Below are 20050 nucleotides of genomic sequence, written 5' to 3' on the forward strand. Positions count from 1 at the left end.
ATCACTCCCCTCCTAATAGCAGTGCTGTCCCAATGTTCAACAAAAACTGATTTTAACTTGACCCAACCATTGTATCCACAGGGGGAGAAGGGAAAGAAGGGCAAAAAAGGGCCTAAGGGGGAGAAAGGAGAACAGGGTGCCCCTGGATTAGATGCACCCTGCCCATTGGTATGTCAAAACTGCGAACTGTAGAGCAGTCGTCCCGAACCAGGACTGAGCGCCCTTTGGCGAAGCAGATACCCAGCTTCCGCCAGACAACCTGACACCAACCAGATACCATTTATTTCCAGAAACTCTAAAACATGTCATTCAGTGTTGATGATGACGTATATCTGGGCTGGAATGTGGTATCTGCAAGCTCACAGGGCAGCTCCTTTCCTCGCCACCGCACCCGTGTATCTGTCGTAGCGGACAGACGCAGGGGTTAAGGGTCGTCCACCTCTCTCCCAGTAACACTCCCAGGTCATCTTTGCAAACAGGGTTTCCGGGGATTTAAGGGTGAAAAGGGGGAACCAGGGCAGCCAGGTCTGGACGGGCTGGATGCCCCATGCCAATTGGTACAGTATTTCTCTTTTTCCTCCAACTCCTAACCAATGCATGCCTCTTCACCTTCAGTCACTGCTGAAACCAGAGACCATGCATGACCTGAGAACACAGCAAGCATGAATACACCTTATTTTAACCACAGCTACATTACAGTTATAAATTCATTAAAAAAGAACACACATCACCAGTCATCCCACTAACTCTCTGACCGCAAGCAGCCTCTTTTAGTGACATTCTTACAAGCCAAATATACAAAATAGACATATGATTCTTAAAATCTATTCCTCTAACTGAATCCTTTCATTCCCTGGATTAAAACTTGAGAAAAAAAGTTCTGCTTAGTTCCCATTTCCCTGAAACTGATTCTTTCAGTGACCTTTTAACATGGCGCTAACACAGACTCCCTTACTGATGAGTTGCGATAGGCACATGGACCCCTCCTTTACTCTGTTAACTTCCCTTTTCCACCCTTCCTGTATTTGTACCAATTGGGCCAGACCGTGACAAGAGGAAAATCAATTGGAGTAGACTGTGGTCAAATATAGAAGTGATAGTAAAGATAGCATTGGGTGTGATTAAGCATACTGTGTAGATAATGAAATGAAAGAGCAATAATGGTAATGGGTAAGAAAACATAACAAATGTCATCTCATTAAATTACATCTCCAGTCATTTACATGAACCAGCTGTAAATGTATATTCATATATTGCCATGCATGAGATGTATTATGATGTGTACTGCATGCATGAATCTGGTTTTGCTCTTGGAGTTTTCATTACACGTTATTTTACAAAACGTGACATCTGCAGCGACTGCAGTCACACAGACCAGCACAATATATTCACAACTTTACAGCTCCTGGAGTGGATTTTGATGAACAGTTATTGCAATCTGCATCCTCCCTATGTTGCTAAATTTAACATTTAAACATTACATATATGAATATGTTGATGTAAACAGTCCAGTTAAAGCAACACTATGGAACTTTCAAAGTTAGTTTAATGGTTCACTGACTTGGGAGGGAGAATGGTGCTTTTTTCATTCCCTCTCCTCACCCTGAACATCTGTTCTTGGTGAGTGGGTATCTCCTGTGAGAAATGTGGAACTGACTGATAGTCGTAGCTTAATTTGCCAGAATCCGGCGCAGCAAGTTCAGGGGAAATACTTCAAAGTAATTTAAATCCAGCGTTTACCTCAGATATTTGGTGAGGAAAATTTTAAAATGTAAAGAATTCTGAACAGACCTTGGTATGTTTGTTACAGAAGCAGCTCTTCTGGTACTTACACAGTCAGAGCTTGATAGGCTTTACATAAGAACCACTCCATCGCTCGGGCCTAGGAGTCCGACCAATTTAATCACCACTGGCTGTAGAGGTCGCTGCTGCTCAGTAAAAGTCGCATAGCGTTGCTTTAATGCAAGGGCAGAGTAGTTTTTACAAGTCGGCAACTACTTAAATTTAAGGATTTCAATACCCAGAAGTCCTACACAGTTAAACCTTTTCATTAACAATGAACATAATAGTTATGCTTTCTTTTGAAAAACTTCATTGCTGTTTAGAAGCTGGTTTTGATTTGGAAATTGTTTAGGATGGAATATTTCCCTGTCAGTTTATAGTTTGACATGATGGGAGATTCCTTCATATCAACTCCAACTTTGTGATGCAGGCTTGTGTGTGTTTCTATTCATATATATATAAAATAGGCATTTCTGGTGTGTAATAGCACAAAGTCTACTCATTATCATCTTTGTGTGATCTTCATGTATTACATGCAAACCCTCTTTTTCCTCTGCACTTCTCATTGTTGTTTATCCTTCCCTGCTACTCTTCCTCTGAACAGGGCCCAGATGGATTACCAATGCCTGGATGCTGGCAGAAGGTAAGATAAGCGTATTCTGTATTTTTCTGTTAAATGACAGCAACTGCAGTGGAAAAATATTCGTCAAATCTCAAATGTCAGAAAACATTTTAATCCTCTCAATCCTACATCTGCATCTATAGATTTTTAAAACCGAGCTGTGATTAATTTACTTGTTCACTAGCAGGACCACGTCTCAACAAAGTGTAATTTTTCATGGAAAGTGTATGGATGTTGAGAGACGGGATTAAGGTGAGGATCAGTCTGATAGGCTGACCAGGAAGGAGGTCAGATGGATGGAGGTTAGGGAGGGAAAAGAGGATGTAGGAATATAGGGATGAGGGATGTGGGTTAGGAACATAGACCCCCATATAAAGATGGATGCATCATCTAGTTACTCCGCACACAAACTCAGTTAGTCTCAGCTGTCTATCATCAAGTTTCACCTAATTTTTATAGCATCCATTTTGGAATGCTACCTAAAACGACAGAAACCATAGAAAAAATATATTAGACTTTCTGTTTGGTCCATGTCCCATCAATTAATATGTGAGGAGGTCGGATTGACGACCTATTCTGCAGCCAGCCACCAGGTGTCGATTGAGCTGAGGCTTCACTTTCGAGGAGCTGACATGTCCATCTTGATATGCATGGTTTGGGTGAGCACAGGGAGGGATGAGGCAGAAGGATGAATGGATGAAGGAAAAGGAAACGTTGGGTGGAGAAATTGGAGACAAACAGAGCGTGATGTGGTTGAGACGTGGCCCTGCTTCAGAACTAGTTCACTTAAGTTCCTGCCTAGTGGATAATATAATAAATGTATCTCTTAATATTTTCTTCACTTGATCGATTGTTTGTGCCTCTTCATGTTTGCATGGGTTTCCTGTTCAATCAGTCGCCATAGCGCTCGATGTTTTTCCCTCACTCAACATTGTACAAATCATGAAACATACTGGAAACGTCTTCATGTCATTCTCTCTTCTGTGTTTTTCTTGCAGTGATCACTCTAACCTGAAACGCATGGAGTTTGTAAATAATGCTTCTTTTATGGTATTTATAGTTTTTTTTAATGGGGGAAAAAAAGAATAGTACAAAAGAGAAACGAAGAAGTCTGTGTACAATGATACAAAAGAGAAAAAAAAGAGATAATTGTCCCTAAGCTGCTTCTACTCACAACGCTGTGTGAAAAACAAAAAAACAAACACGTGTGTGTGTGTGCTCTCTCGCATCCACGTCGCCGTGGTTGAGTTCAGATCCTCGGCTGGCGGCAGAACTTGTCTCTTTAGAGTCTTTGCATGGCTCAAACTGGAGCGTCGCGGCCTGACCAGATTCTCGATGGTGAAAGGAGACGGAGGAGGAGAAGGGGGAGGAAGGGGATCTGGACTGGCTCTCTAACACCAAACGCTATAGGTGTTTTGTGTTGTTTCGTCTGACCACCCCTCTCAAGCAGCATCGTTTTCTGGAAGACTAAAAAAAGACTGTGCCAAACAGAACATTGCACCCCTGACCCCCCCCCCCCCCCCCCCCCCTGCAAAAGCATGAGTAGTGTACTGAATCTATATTTATATGTATTGTACATACATGTCACTGTTTTGTGGTTGCGTCATGGCTTCTGCAGAGAAAGAAACACAACACTAACATAGAAAAACAAACCCAGAGCTCTAAATCAGTGATTTTTTATTTTTATTTTTTTGCTTTCCTTCAATCTTCCCAAGGGAGTCACGCCGTGGCTGGTAGCCTGAAAACCCTTCCGCAGAAAGTAGAGCTGTTGGTTATTGTTGCTTTATTGTGGTGCGGCCGGCGAGAGGGTCTGACATCAGCAGGGTTTTTTTCACTGTTGCACTTGTGGCCAAGCGTCAGTGGCACCGCACGTCTCTGGACAGATGGGGGAGGGGGCAGGAAAACAAAACAAGGATTTGGGACCGGACAGGTCTACTTGGGACCCCCCCCCCCCCACCCACCCTTTCTCTGTCGGAGGATTATGAAGGGGAGTCGTGAAGAACTGCCTCTCAGGGTCAACACTGAGAGCGTCAACAGAATGCAATCACTTATATCTTTACATTATTCTTTCTTTTTTTTTGCTCTCATTCTTAAACATTGTTTGTATTTTGTGTATAATAGCCTTTGGTGCCTCAAGCTTTTATTCATTCCTTTTATCAGAAACTTTATATGATGTTTTTAATTTTACGGAATGGTGTTGATTTCAGAAGGGGTAAGCTTTGGTTGTATTGTATCGAGAAGATGCTCTGTTTCTCATTTTATTTTTACAGGATGTTGAAATAGTTGTAGCTTCAGATTGTGTCCATCAGCCTCCGATCTCACTCTTGGAGAAAGAAGCTCTTTGTTTGTGCGGAACAGATCCCGCGTTTTTCACTCTGGGATGTCATTTGTGCAGTGTTGTCAGTTCACTGCATGTATGCAGTTTATTCTTGGATGTTGAGCGTAAGCGTTGCTGCAGAGGAGCGCACAGTTTTGTTTCATGCAGGGACAGTCACTGGTGTTTCTGATGTGTCGTATTAAGGCTGATTATTATCTTTTCCACCTCATGAATTGTCTTAAACATATAGAAAACACAGAAAACATGTCAGAATAGCTGCAATTGTCAGTAAATGGAACCACAAGCTAAAGCGTGGCCAGTTATGTCACATTCCATATCGGATGGAGCAAAAATAATCGGAGCTAGATTTATTTTTCACCACAGCCTCTAGGTCGTGAATTCAAATTCCTCCTGACACAGTTTGTGCTATGCGAGGTGACACTCGCAGTCTTTTTCTTCAACATTGCAAATATATATTTGTGAGTGATTTACTGTCAGGGCGGATGGGAATAAACAAAAACCAACATTTTGTTGTGATGTAGCAGCGACCACAATTGGACTGGAGAGGATGTCTGGTTTCTGTTTGATTGTACAGTTCATCTCATCATTATAAAGAAAGGAGACACAGATTATAATGGTGCTAACTGATAGTCGGCCCAGTTCATGTGCTCTAACAGTGGCCAGAACAACACAACAGGTTTCTTTATTGTTGTTGGTTTTTTTTATGTATGTAACATTTAAAAGTTTTTTGTGCATATATTTGTGTCAGTATTTTAAGTGGTACGTTTATTTATTTTTTTCTATAATTTCTAACATGAAGGCATTTTTGGTTCGGAACAGCATTCCTCTCAGTAGTTTTGTTTTTTTGGCTTTGTTTCTTTTCCGCTGCTGCGACTTTTGGATCGCGCAAAGGCATTGTGAAACAGTTATGCAAAGTGGCACAGTGTGAAGGAAGTTGGTCAGTTTTTACAAATTACAGTGTGCATTCAGATTATAGGCCTTATAATGGAATACATCTGCTTTTATTTAATTTAGTGCGTCAGAACGCTAAGTACGACAACAAGGTACTGGTGGCCCGAGCGTTGATGGGCCCAGCCAATGCAACCACGCTAAACATCACAGCTTTTTCTCATGCTCTCTCTCTCTGTCTCTCTCTGTCTCTCTCTCTCCTCTTTGCATTGAATGTAGTTTGATATATGTATAGTGGATTATTATTATTACTGTACTGTTAAGATGTGTGCTCATTTGACAATAAGTGCAATTTATACTTTGGTTAATGTGTGTAGCATCAAATGCAGCTGAACTGTCACACGACCTGTGATCTCTGTAGCTCCATTTGTTCAGTCATGCTACCCTGTGTTACCACTACCTGGAAAAAGAAAATGTTTATTTACAAAGAAACCATTATGAACACGGACCTTTCATTAAGTCTCAATTTCTAAACTGTCCCTTCACTCATGTTTTAAAGTGATTTCCAATACTTCATATTTAGTTTTTTTTTTTTATCTTGTGTTTTGACATCCAGCCTTTGTTACAGTATTTGTTCTCACAAAGTGCTGTATCTTTAGCATGTGCAGCTACATTTTCTAATTGAATTTTTTTTATTTGATTGATTTTGTTTGCATTTGTTTGATTGTTGCATTTCCTGGTTGAAGTTTCATATTTAGATTATTCTGCTGTTTGCAGAAGTGCCAAAATGATATTTCCATGTCAGTATTAGCAGAGCGAGTGCACATCTGGGTATTTGTCAGTGCTCGGAGGTCTTTCACCTTTCAGAGCAAAGGTTTGGGATAATTGACTAATTTTGCGCATTTTTCTGAAAGACAGCACTGATCTCTGGTGAGAAATTGAACCTCTCATACTTCTGTACCCTTCCGATGCACTGCAGCCTTACTGAAGTAACTATTTTGCCACATTCTCTCCAAAATAAAAACCAGTTGTGGCTCAAAATGCAAAGTAAAATCCACTCTGTGGCTTTTTGAGTCACAACCTCTGTTTTATTGGGTTGTGGCACATGTTAAGTTTATGTTCTGCATTTGTGTTACACTTTTTTTTTTACCCACTTGATTGACATTTCTTTGAAGACCCTTGTGTTCACACGATCTCATATTTGAAGATGACATTTCATATGACTGTACTGTTGGAGCCAAATAAATGCAGTCTTTCAAATACATTATGCAACAGACATGTTTTTATTGACAGATTGATTCAAAAACAATAAAATATGCACATAATTTGACCCCTGCTATGAGGAAGTATACTGTAATTTTTTGTATGTTTGGTTAGTTGGCTTATTTTACTTAGCTTTGTTAGTTTGTATGATTGTTAGTGTCTTTAGTTTGATTTGTTTGTTTGGTTCGTTAGTTAGCTTAGTTAGTTTAGTTCACTTAGTTCGTAAACTTAGCTTTGTTTGTTTGTTTAGCTAAGTTAAGCTTTGTGAGTTAGCTTGGTTAGTAACCAATGGTTACATATATTTATTTATATATTTATATTTATAACATTAGCTAATTGGTGAAATTAACCTTTTTATGAACACTTACATGTAGTTTAAATATTTGAATTAAGTATTCTAATCCCTCTACTTAAAGTCCTGCAATCAAAATGTTGAATTAAAAAATAAATGACAAATGTTTCCCTCAAAATGGAAGTAGAAGTACAAACACTGGCAGAAAACTATTCCACTGTTGGAATAGATTGAAGTAAAATGGAAATGCTCTGGTAAAATACAGGTATGTTTGAAATGAGACTTACGTAAATATAGTTCAGATACAGCTGAAACAACAGTGTGCAGTTCTTCCTCATATCCATATCTGACTGTATATTTATGTAGATGAGGCTGCACAACAGCTGTCGAAATGCCAGTCCTCACACGTCACTGCGCGCGCGGCACTTGTCACAGCTGGAAAGTGCTGTGTGTGTGCGTGTGCGTGTGTGTGCGCGTGTAAGTGTGTGTGAGAGAGAAGCTGTGTGGGGTTGGATCACCTCCTCACTCAGCGCAGTGACGAGCAGCTGGGTAACATCAGCATGGCCGCTGCGGTGATACTCGAGAAAACTAGGACGCTAGACCTGCGGAAGAAGCACATAGGGTAAGATGAGTAACATGAATTACTGCGCCACAATGAACAGGACGGCTGTGAAGTTAGTTGGGCTCCGACTAAGTGCTGAAAAACAACTTTATCTAGGCTCCGGTCTGTTTTCTAGACGTCCTCTAGGGACGCAGTGATGAAACAGTGGAGGTGTTTTTCTTTTTTTCTTTTTAATCAGTAAATTCATTTGTAGCTAAGCAGATAATTCAATTTTATATACACTGTTATATACCTCTGTATCTGTGAGCTGCAGGAATAATTTGTGTGCATTACATTCTGATATACATATGTATGTGTATTATATTGCAGATAAATACATGTGTATATTTATATTAATTTACACAACACATATACATATATGGATATGTATAATATCCACAGACAACATAGCTTGACATATGTAGATGTATATTGTAAATAACAGCCTATGTATCTATGTATCTTTATATGCATATTATATTGCAGATTCATATATGTACACACGTATCACATTACAAATAACAGCTTATATATGTATATATATATTGTATTTATATATATATATATATATTTATATGTATATATTGCATGTAAATACATATGTTTATGTATTATATTATAGATCTATGTATATATTGTAGATACATATATGTATATGAATATTATATCAAAGATAACATAGACTATGTATATATGTATATTATGTTGCAGATATGTATATTATATTTAAAATACAATATGTTTATTGCATTGCAGTATACACTTGTTTTTGACTTGTCCTGTTGTGCCCTTGAGTCATCACATTCTATTTTACCATGTCATCAGCACAATGTAACTATGGCCTACATTCACACACATTCCGCACACACACGCCATGTACTGACTCTAGCTCCTCTGCAGGCCTTCTTGTAAGATCTTCTTCAGTCATGACCCGATCAAGATTGTGCGAGCAAGAGGCCAGTACATGCATGATGAAAAGGGACACCGCTACTTGGATTGCATAAACAATGTGGCTCATGGTAAACACACACATGCACGCACATGAAGATGCACAAAAATATTTATCACCTGAAACACAAGGTCAAGGATTTAGGCTGTCTAAGTGCACAACCTGCAGAAGGGAATCATAAAGGCTGATCTCACCACTTTTCACAGCCTTTAATTTCAGCTCATGGCATCCAGTGGTGATCTTTTAATCTCAGTTGTCATGGCGTGCTGTCATTTGACGTCACTGTAAAGCGTGTCTCTTGTCCCAACACTGAGGACCACTCCTAACCCTCCTAACTGCGTCCTCTCTTCCCTCTCTCTCAGTGGGCCACTGTCACCCGGACGTGGTGCAGGCGGGAGCTCGGCAGATGGAACAGCTCAACACCAACTCACGTTTCTTGCACGACAACCTCGTACTGTACGCACAAAGGCTTCAGGCCACATTGCCTGACAAGCTGTCCGTGTGCTATTTTGTCAACTCTGGGTATGTCTGCATTTCTTTCTGCCACTCCAACGTCAACAAAGACAACATTAAGGAACTTGAGCAATTCTTTTTGGGTTTATTTCGTAGGTGTGGATCAGTGAGGTTATGAGAGCACAGTGCAGATAATGTAAAAGGTTGTCAGTGGCAAATCAACTGACACACGCAGATAGCCTTTTCATTAATGTCCCATATCTGCTGTGGACTGTCCACGAGAGGAGCAATAAAGGTTATTCTGATGCTATAAGATAAGAGGAGGGTAGAGTCCAAACAGGTACTCGAATCAAACAAGTGACACTTAAAGGTGGAACAAAAACTTTTTCAAAATTCTGGATTTATTATTTTAATCTAAGTAGCTCGAAAGCTAACTGTTCCACATCAGTGTTCCTGGTTGTTGTCTTCACCTGCAACTAAAAGAAAAACAACATAATGCAATGCATGTTCAGCATTCTTAGCACTGACACACCCCTCATGGCACTGGACCAGTGGTTACTCATTGACACCACTTGCTGCAGCTCTGCAGTGTGAACAGGAATGATCTGGTTTAAGTTAATACCATAACAATCCATATGCACTCAACACTGGACAGAGTATCCTTTAGGCATAGGGGAATAAATACCCTACCTTGCCCTACCCCTCCTGCAAAGCTCAGAAACTGGTACAGTAGTTTTTAAATAATCCTGACAAACAAACAAGCAGCATTGAAAACATCCTTGAAGAAAAAAAAAACTCTGGTTGTAAAGTACCTAGACACGCCTAATACATAGGTGTGCATGTTTTTCTAGTTTGGGCTGTTTAGCTCCTCACAAAAAAGCTCCCGATGCTGCGGCATGCAGCAACATTTTTCATTCTTAATGTTGTTAGGGTAAGGCCCGTTCCCGTTTCAACATGACAAAGCCAAGTCCGTAAAGTGAGGTTTGCCACATACAGTGCATGGAGGAACTTGACTGGTGTGCACACCTCAGCTCAACCCAGCACTTGTGGGATGATGTGGCACTCAAGGCGTTTTCCCTCATCACCACCCTCACTAATGTTGTTGTGTATAAATGGAGCAATCCCCTGAAACCGCAATGTGTCTCATCTTTACATGTCAATATATTTTCCTCAACCGAGAGGAATATAGATTCCTCAATCTGTTTTTTGTGATAGTTAGCAAGATTACACAAAAAACTACTGGACAGATTACCACAAAACTTGGTGGAATGGTGCAATATGGCTCAGGGAAGAACGAGTTTTTTGACATTCTTACTGATTTCCTAGGCAGTAATTCATGGATCTTGATGAAAAACAAAGACAAAGCCATGTTTAAGGGATTAATATCGATGATTTTGTGCAATTTGGTGCAGAATGACTGTTGGGTCTTGGAAGAGGACTCTTACCATGCAGCATTGGAAAAACTACATGATGCATTCACATCCACATTACCAGCTCATGAGATTTCTTTTTCAGTGTGCAGAGCAAACTAGTTAATATGCCAGAGATAGATTTTGTGTTTTAAATCACAAGTTACAATATAATAATTCACAATTACAGCATAGAAGGGCAGAACAGGATCATTCTAATATTAATCTGCTGAAGGTCACCCACAGCTTCTTTGGAGTTGGCATATAAGTAGTTTCATAGTCTAAACTCTTGAATTATTAAATTTTTAACTCTTATTCTTTTTATTAATAAATAGGTCCTCAACTCCTATGCCCATCTTGTGGTCAGTAAAGAAAACACGAAACTGGGTCTGACGTCGGAGCGATATGAGCGGCCTGGGCTGTGTATTTTGTGGTGACTGAGTAACTCAGAGTAACCCTTGCCCCTTTTGAACTTCAGCTCTGAAGCCAATGACCTGGCCCTTCGACTAGCATGGCAGTACAGAGGCCACAAAGACATCATCACGTTGGAAAAGTGAGTGCTGCTACCCGGTCACTGTTGGGGAAGAAACAAAATCCCCAATTGCTGCATCACACGAGCAAAATCAAAGCACATAAATAACAATGAGCTGTCCTTTTGTCATTATATTAGTATTTGTAATGATATTACAGTTGAGGGAACAGGCTGATTCTGGTCCTGTGTTGTGTTGGTTTGCAGTGCGTACCACGGCCACCTTTCATCGCTCATTGACATCAGTCCCTACAAGTTCCACCAGCTGTCAGATGCTGAACACAATCCATTTGTCCATTTGGTGAGTGCTTTTTTTTTTTCCCTCTCCCCCGTTTGCCTGTGTGCACACCATCAAAACTCCATGTCTCAACTCTAGCTCTACCAGGCGTTGGCAGGCGGCTGAGTGTCCACACCTTGTCTGCACGTGGACACAAGTGTGTGTGTGGATTTAAAAAATGGACAGACATTGGCAAGACATAACGGTTTGACAAGGAACGGAGGCAGAGGCTAAAGTTTTACACACATTATTATTAACCTAACAGGCAAATCCTGCCTACGTAATATACGTGTAATGCTTAATTACTTTTCCTTCCTTTATATTTTCAAAAAAAGAGAAATTTTGAAGCTCATATGAGAATATTATAGAAACTCTACTGTCTACATCTGCTCCGTTCCTTGAGATCAGTGGTGTAGTTTGACATGTCAACCTGTGGAACACCAGGCTCTTGTGTTACACGCCATCGCTGAGGCAACTCAATAGTGCAAATGACTTAGCTTACATGTTTTATTCATCATCCAAATTCTTGACTCTCAGGGATTTACTCCACAACTGTCAAAACTGCTTTATCCGTGTCATATGTGCACATGCACTCTTTGGGAGCTGTCATGCCGTCCATCTTTATACACAGTCTGTGGCTGAAGTCATGTATTTTGTTGTTGGTTTGCATCATTACAACACTAATGACAAACTTTGAGAAGATCTTACATAAACACAGACTTTTTATTAATTCGATGTCCCTTTTTTTAAAACTATTGGAATAAAGCTTTGTTCTGTGAATCTGCTTTAGATATTTCTTGCTTCCTAAACAGGCTCCGAGTCCAGATGTGTACAGAGGCAAATACAGGGCAGACCACGCTGATCCTGCAACAGCATATGCAGATGAAGTAAAAGATATCATCAAGAAAGTTCACAAGAAAGGAGGCAAGGTAAAGTTTCAGATGTCACTCAACACTGCATGAATAAACACAGACGATGTATATCATTTTCTTTCTGGATTACAAACCTGAATTCAATGTTATAAAACTGGTATGCTGAATGTGTTTTGTGCACAAAGGATAGAGATGTCTAGCAAAGGTGCGAGAGATGATTGCGATGTATGATTTAAGTTGATCACTGATCCAGTATCTCAGTTTCAGAGAAGACAATCAGAAAAATGTCTCAGTGACATCGAAATAAAGATTCAAAGATTTTAAATGTCACATTTCCTCAAGCCTGACAACTACATATGTATCTGCAGTCAAATATTGATTAGTTTGGAATTCCATGGCAGGTCTTGTACGGGCGCTCAGTTGATTTCCCAACTTTCCTTTTTTTCCTTTTCTCTCCTCTTTCAACTCCTCTCACTGTTCTCAGGTTCAAGCCAAGGACTCTGGCTTTTTGGGTGAAACCCAGTGAAACCCTGTTTAGCATTTTGTAGTGGATGTTTGTGCAGATGATGCAACCACAGGAAGAGAACTATATTTAAAAAACGATCATAACAACACAGTGATACAGCTATCTTATTAAATGTCACACCCTGCTGATCTTGTTTCGACTGAATACACAACTTTTAATTTTCCATCACTCTCTTGTGCACGCCCTGTGTGCACTGTGCACCTTAATACTAAAACAACACTTTTGGGAGGGACATCAACAAGCCAGAGAATCCAGGACTTCTCCTCTGAACCTGTTTATCTGTCCCTGTATTAATACACCTGATCTGTTTTTTTGTCTCTCCTGCACAGATTGCTGCTTTTATTGCTGAGTCATTGCAGAGTTGCGGTGGGCAGGTTATTCCCCCAGTGGGCTATTTCCAGCAAGTGGCAAAGTAAGAGATGTATTCATGTTCGAAGATTATTTCTTGACTCGTCTCACTGTTCAGAATCAGGAAGCAACACATGGACTCATGCAAATGATGCTCTGACCGCAGAGTAGGTTCAACACGTACTTGACGCAAACAACAAAAAATGCGCGACACTAATTTCTAACAGCTGCACCAGGATGCCTGTCTGATGAGTTGTGCATTTTTTGAACAAGATAAAAGAGCTGTTGCCATTTCACTGCACCTCCACAGACACATTCGCGAGGCGGGGGGCCTCATCATCGCCGACGAGGTCCAGGTGGGCTTTGGGCGCGTCGGCAGCCACTTCTGGGCCTTCCAGCTTCAGGGGGAGGACTACGTTCCCGACATCGTAACCATGGGGAAGCCCATCGGCAACGGCCATCCCATGTCCTGCGTGGTGACGACCAAAGAGGTGGCGGAGGCCTTCATGTCGTCCGGAATGGAGTATTTCAACACGGTAAGAAACTAAAATCTGTGATAACGAGAACATTGGAATGACAAGAGAGGACACACACAATCTTTGCTTTTTGTCCCACATTGACGAGAAATGACACTGAACCGACCTCATCCTTGACATTCAGTTAATGTTCATAATTGCAAAGTGTATTGACTCATGTCTTTTCCACATTTTGGGGGAAAAACAAGGCAGCAAGCTGAAATTTCAGTGACATCTCCTTGGTCACATTGAATGTGTTTTCAGTCAGTTTGATGCAGTTTTTCAGAGTTAGACTTTTTGGTTTTGTTATCACTAAAATACACAAAAAATTGTATGCTAAGAAATAAAATATGTGATATATGAAATAAATCAAACTGCTTATTGGTCTGGTTCTCAAGATGCTCAACCTCCCTGTGCGAGCCTAACCTTTAGTGTGCTGTGTCCTCTATGCATGGGTTTTAAATTTCTCAGTTTGGTGGTAACCCAGTGTCATGCGCCATCGGCCTGGCCGTGTTAGACGTGATCGAGAAGGAGGATCTCCAGGGTAATGCGCTACGTGTGGGACGATACCTGACCAATCTGCTGCAACAGCAGAAAGAAAAGCATCCACTGATCGGTGACATCAGGTTTGTAAACAAACACGCACACACACACACACACACACACACACACACACACACACACACACACACACATTTACAGTATGAGCAACAGCTGATTGGTTTTGGCAAAGAATGAAGCTGAGTGCATTTTGTGTGTGTGTGTGTGTGTATGTGTGCGTGCGTGCGTGTGACATCATGCAGAGGCTGTGGCCTGTTTGTTGGGGTGGAGCTTGTGAGGGACAGGTTGAAGCTCACTCCTGCTACAGCAGAGGCTCAAGAGGTCATATATAAGTAAGTGGAAGAGTAAGTGTGACATGAAGAACAATGTATTACGCAGCATTTCAACCAGGAAGGTTTTCACTCTGCACCATTCTCTAATCTCGATTCTAAATGTTCCACTGGTGTTATGATCAGCTCTGAAGACAACTCAGCTCACCATCCAATCATCTTATAGTGGGACAATAAAGTGCAACAGTGAAAACTGCAGATAGATAGATAGATATGAAATAAGTCATTATTCTAGCACAATTTAACTTCCATGAAAAGTCAAAATACCTGCTGTAAGAAAAGATGTTTGAAGTGATTCAACTAGTGCAGAAATAACTCATATATAATGTTCCAGGCTAAAGGAAGAGTACATCCTTCTCAGTGCTGATGGACCTCATCGCAATGTGCTCAAATTCAAACCCCCCATGTGCTTCACCACGGAGGATGCTGACCTGGTCGTAGAGAAAATCGACCACATTCTCACAGGTACTTGACATTTCCTCATTTGTTTCTTTCTCTGTGGTGTCTCACAGGACGCCGTTGCCAGAATATGTTGTCGTCTCTCTGGCCCGTGCATTATTTATAAAGGTTGAGGTGTGTAATGGCTCTCGGTCATGTGTGTTACTGTGCCTGTGTTTCCAGAGCTTGAGGCAGCATTAGGTTTGAAGTTGTCCAACACGGTGAACACAGAGAGTGAATGTAGAAAGGTTAGTACTCTCCAAAAAACGCCTATTATCGCCTCTTTGCATGTTAAGTGTAATACATAATACTTAGTTTTGTGTTTTTCCACGAAAGTACAAATAATCTGTACATTTCTTATTTTTATTTACACTTTTTCTGTTTAGGATTCTTTGTCAAGCTGTCGTCCAACGAGAACGGACACCGGTATCACGGTGGTTTAGTTCACAGCAGAGGAGGCTGGAACAAACCAAATGCCTCAGGACATAAAGCCTTGCTTTTATGCAGCACTTTGTTGAACAACTGATAACAGATGTCATAAACTCTGGAGGTGACAGAATTCTGGGGAAAAGGTGCTTTAGCATTTGAGAAATTTATTTTTTTATGTCTTTGTGAGAGTTTGCAGTGTCCTCTCAGGTATATTTAATTGTAATAGGAATCAAGCTTCTTCTTCAGCACAGCATGTTGAATAAAGTTTTGCTGTGGTGCAACAAATTTATCATCACAGTTATCATGCTACATACATTTTTGTCAACAATCATTTGACTGTGATAACAAGGGAACTGTGATTTTTAAAAATAAACCTGTTTTAAAACACAGCTTGTCTCATTGTGGACATTGGTCACTGTTGCTGTCGACCCACGACTGAAATGTTTATTGTGACCTCTGCCTACCAGGAGGGTCGGCTTGAATCAAGTGTAAACTAGTTCTTCTGAGCATTGTGTATCTTATTCCACTCTGCCTCAGCCAAATAAACACGGACACTGTTTGACCAGTCTGCAACTATTTATCTAAGTTCCCATGTTCGTCATTAACAGAGAATGGACATGGTTCCACAAAGATATCAATTTGTTATTTGCATGTTGAAGTGCTCGGACAGAAAGAGGCCCCCTTTTCTCCTTCTGCTCAGAGTAAATAAATGTGATATCGTCTGTGGTTGGTGTTGATAAAAGACCAAGATCTGCCTCAGAGTTGATCTCAGGCTAATTCTCCATACAAAGAAGACGAGCAAGTGAACAACTCAGTGTGTATAATTTGATATAGAAAATATTTGCCTTCTAAAGGTTTGTATTTAAAGAACTTGAAAGATTTCCACAGAAGAAAACAAGATAAATATTAGTATTATCATAGTAGTAATATTACGAGTGTTTGTCTAACAAGTCTTAATTGCATATATAATGTATACTTTTTTTTTAATGACTCATGATATCATTCCATTTCTTTAAATTTCCTGATTGCATTCTGCATATTTTCCATATGTTGTTTGTCGAGGTCCTGCTGAAGAGCGTAAGGATCTACCGCTGTGGACTGTGTATCCCATGAATGCTTGCATGACAGAGCAGGGTTGCACAAGCTCTTTTTTGCTTTGAGGGTCTAGTGACCACATTTGTATTCAAATGCGTACAACCTTCTGTTCCTTGCGCTAGTCCTGGCTCTCAGGAATCTAAGAATCTTACACTGTATTCAACACAACATGTGGTATTAAACCAAACAGTAACAACTGAACACAACAATGCTGTGAATCAGATTTTACTCTGAATCTGAGAACCCAGTTAATTCTACTGTGAATTCATAACAAACTCTAAAATAATTGGCCTTCATGTTTCTGTGAAATATATTAGTGGAGAAAAATGTAGTTCTTTAAGGCTCTTGTATGTTGTCGATGGGACTTGCTGGATCAATGACGCCACCTTCTGGAAGGAAAATGACACTGTTTTTGTGGAAACCGAGCAAGCAGACCATAGATAAGCTTAGCTATATATCCCTTACAATGGCTGAAGTCATGTAACTCTGCCTCTCGTCTTTGTAGCAGAAATGGATGTTTCTGATAAATGTATGACAGTCATAGCAAAGAGTTCTGAAAAGGAAGATTTATTTCACAACCTGGTAGAAAAAAATGCATCTGTGACAGGTTAAAGGCTTTCTCAATTACTTTTTGACAACTAAACACAACTTTGACGTTATTCAGAACCTTATTCACATTTTTTTTTTAAGCAATGGCTCAATCCCAACTGTGTCCAGTAACTTCCTGTGTCTTCTCTAGTGTCTGAGAAGTACGTCATCCCCACTGCAAAGTACTTTTAACTTCTCCCAAAGGAAAAATGAAATGCAAGTCCCCCTAGATTCAGTAAAATTGGGAAAAGGTGATGTTCCAGCAGCATGTGGTAAAATAGGCGTGCATTCATGTTGGATCTAACGACACAGGAAGAGGTCTGCCATGAATCTGTTGCATTAACTTGTTGAGAACGTTGGAGAAGAGAGGAGGAAGTCACTGAACACTAACGAGACACAGCCAGTGTGAGACTGTCAGTGCAGCTGGGACTGAATTTCTTCAGTTAGGTCAGTGCTTTGAATCAGGTTGAGTTTATCCATAATTTTAGCTGAATCTCTGTTGGGCCCCAAATGTCGAATGCCATCCGTCCAATCCGAATTCTTTTTGTTGAAGTGTTGTGTGTGTGTCTTTAGCCCATGAGGTATCCTCTGAAAAGACAAAAGACAAACTTTTAAAGACCATGACAACGACAAGAACAGAAGCAGAACAGAAGCCAGACTGGTAACTGAAAGACCAAACATGTTCAAACTTACGGCAACTTCATGCGCATGAAAACTCTGGCCATGAAGAAGCTGAGGAGGACACTGACGAAGCCGATGAAGAGCAACAGGAAGCGGTTGAGTTTGGGAATGTTAGGCGCGTTTGAGCGGTCCAGGATTATAAAGCCCAGGCCTCCCATCGTGAAGAGGAAGCTGGAGGCCAGTCCTTCCATAATATACTGGCCATTTACCCTGCAAAACAAATCTGGCTGCATTAGCTGCGCTTCATTTATACAACTCACATCAATTATGTGCTGTAAATGTGTTGAGATCATCACAGTATATAAAGATGGAAGAAGCATCTCCACCTTCTCCCACTATCAAGTAATCAAGCCAAAATATCCCAGATACAAACGTTGCCATCTTGTGCATTTGAAGCCAGACTCTGTGCAGTCGTGATCGTGGGAGCTCAGTCTTGCTGATAGACATGTTTGACCAATCGTGGGTCAGTCTGAGCAAGTGATTAATAACGTTCTTGTATTATCAAACAGATCATTTAAACTAAACTTACATTGGTGTAAAACTAACTAAAAACATCTTTATGTTGGGTTTATGACCTTTACTACAGCCAGCCACCAGGGGCAATCGAAACGGTTTGGCTTCACTTTTGGGACACTGTCATGTCGTCCGTCTTTATGAACAGCATATGGGTGAAAAGTGTGATGAGTATCATACCTGTATGCCAAAAAGGCAACCGGTCGCTGGTGTCCATGCTCGTCCGTCATTGAACCCACACTGGGCGGCTCAACAATAACGTCGTAGATGATACCTACAGTGAGAAAAGGGATTCAATTAGGCATCAATCAGACCACAGCGCAACTTCCTGTGTTCTGAGCCAATCACAGCCAAGTGATTCTCAGGGCCTCTCGGCTTTGGCTTCCCATGGAGACAAGGCTCAGAGTCAGTGACTTTACACCTTGTTCGTTTATTCTCATTGTCAGATTACTGCTTTTATGTGACGCAGCTCTATTTGAATTCATTTAATTTAAACACTACCTTGTTTCAGACCACCTTAACCTCCTCGTCACATTGCATCCTGCTTCTCTTATATTTACTTTTCTTGCTTTGCTGGCAAAGAACTTTGTAATCTCAGCTTTTTAAAAGTGCTTAATAAATAAGGTTTATCGTTATTATAATTATGTTCAACATGACAACAGAGCGATAGCTCGATCTAGAGATTAAACATTATTACTGATAACTTAACAAGTACAGATGCCATCACATCTGGTTCTAGCTTAGCCGGCAAACTGCACTGTTGTTAGCATACGTGCTAGCGGTAACGTTAGCAAGCTCATTAACAAACACAACCAATGCAAACGGTATCTGACATGATCTATCATTTATTAGCGGCACACGAAAGAACACTGGTAGTAAATGTAATGCTAACTGATTTAGCTACAGCCAGCTAGCCGCCAGTGGTTAGCTTAGCTCGTTCGTTTACCTCCTGTGATGAGAAAGTAGGACACAATAACGACCGCATACACGGTCATGGCGGACGGCATGTGCAGCCAGGATGGTTTCTTCAGTTTAACATTGGGACACTCGAGCACAGAGAACGGCAAACTGTATAGAGTCTCCATGTTCGTACTGAAACCGTCGCTACACCACAGCTGCTGATGCTGTTGCTAACGTGACGTCCAAGCAGTGGCTCTGTTGACGTGTCCCGGAAGTATATGCTTCCCCCCCCCCTCTTCCTCTTCCTCTTCTTTTTGTTGTTTAATGGTGGGTGCCACCCATAGACTGTATGGTGCCACCTAACGTTAAAGGTGCATTACCGCTACCATAGATAATAAAAACACAAATTTAAACTTAAATCCTCCTTGTTAATCCGGTTTCTTCTAAAAACTCGAACAAGGCAGTGACAGATGTTCCACAGTTTTCCTCCCCTGTGGATGTTTCCCTATTAAATGCTTTGTTTTGTTTTAATGTGTCCTAAACTTTGATTTTTTTTTTTTTGCTATTTCCCTGTTATTTTCATTCCTCCCACTTTTTGCTTTATTTGATACAGATTTCCTCCCTCATGCCATTGTTTTTGCCAGTCATGATGCTACTTCTAATTATTGTTTTGGCTATGGACTTACTGAATGTTATACCTCCATATTTGTTTCCTGTTTTAATGCTTGCTTAGCGAGTGAGTCTACCATTTCATTTCCCTCAATTCCCGCTGTGAGTTGGGATCCACATGAACCTGACTTCTGTTTTTGAATGATGTAGTCTATATAGTGTTTCATATATTCCTTAAAAGAT

The 20050-nt window shown here is 40.6% G+C and overlaps 3 protein-coding genes across 3 annotated transcripts in view; 2 read left to right on the forward strand and 1 right to left on the reverse strand.

Moving 5' to 3' along the window:
• Positions 1-6894, forward strand: part of LOC109634906 (collagen alpha-1(XXV) chain) — a 139944-nt gene extending 133050 nt beyond the window's left edge. Inside the window, exons 35-37 of the mRNA XM_069518703.1 lie at positions 480-557; positions 2387-2425; positions 4120-6894. Of these exons, the coding sequence (XP_069374804.1) occupies positions 480-557; positions 2387-2425; positions 4120-4146 (144 nt within the window). The 3' untranslated portion in view covers positions 4147-6894. The remainder of the gene's footprint in view (positions 1-479; positions 558-2386; positions 2426-4119) is intronic.
• A 784-nt stretch (positions 6895-7678) lies between these two features.
• On the forward strand, positions 7679-15810 carry etnppl (ethanolamine-phosphate phospho-lyase). The gene is made up of 13 exons (XM_020095454.2): positions 7679-7807; positions 8687-8805; positions 9098-9257; positions 11076-11150; positions 11334-11427; positions 12216-12332; positions 13131-13213; positions 13460-13685; positions 14136-14290; positions 14468-14557; positions 14889-15019; positions 15176-15240; positions 15379-15810. The coding sequence occupies exons 1-13, from the start codon at positions 7746-7748 to the stop codon at positions 15433-15435; spliced, it is 1434 nt and encodes a 477-aa protein (XP_019951013.1). The 5' UTR covers positions 7679-7745; the 3' UTR covers positions 15436-15810.
• Positions 15811-17067: 1257 nt separating this feature from the next.
• Positions 17068-19534, reverse strand: ostc (oligosaccharyltransferase complex subunit). Its single transcript, XM_020095360.2, has 4 exons — positions 19245-19534; positions 18479-18572; positions 17798-17995; positions 17068-17692 (listed from the first exon to the last, which is right to left on the reverse strand). The coding sequence occupies exons 1-4, from the start codon at positions 19381-19383 to the stop codon at positions 17674-17676; spliced, it is 450 nt and encodes a 149-aa protein (XP_019950919.1). The 5' UTR covers positions 19384-19534; the 3' UTR covers positions 17068-17673.
• Positions 19535-20050: the final 516 nt, after the last annotated feature.

This window comes from Paralichthys olivaceus, chromosome 22 (assembly GCF_024713975.1).
Source record: "Paralichthys olivaceus isolate ysfri-2021 chromosome 22, ASM2471397v2, whole genome shotgun sequence".
NCBI classification, from domain to species: domain Eukaryota; kingdom Metazoa; phylum Chordata; class Actinopteri; order Pleuronectiformes; family Paralichthyidae; genus Paralichthys; species Paralichthys olivaceus.

Bases quoted from the DNA above. Each gene is read 5' to 3' on its own strand.
- etnppl (XM_020095454.2), top strand. From the start codon at position 7,746: ATGGCCGCTGCGGTGATACTCGAGAAAACTAGGACGCTAGACCTGCGG. The intron at 11,428-12,215 runs GTGAGTGCTTTT...CTTCCTAAACAG, and splicing joins ACAATCCATTTGTCCATTTG to GCTCCGAGTCCAGATGTGTA. The intron at 14,291-14,467 runs GTTTGTAAACAA...GACATCATGCAG, and splicing joins CCACTGATCGGTGACATCAG to AGGCTGTGGCCTGTTTGTTG.
- ostc (XM_020095360.2), bottom strand. From the start codon at position 19,383: ATGGAGACTCTATACAGTTTGCCGTTCTCTGTGCTCGAGTGTCCCAAT. The intron at 18,573-19,244 runs GTAAACGAACGA...TTCTCACTGTAG, and splicing joins CTACTTTCTCATCACAGGAG to GTATCATCTACGACGTTATT. The intron at 17,996-18,478 runs GTATGATACTCA...TTTGTTTTGCAG, and splicing joins GTTGCCTTTTTGGCATACAG to GGTAAATGGCCAGTATATTA.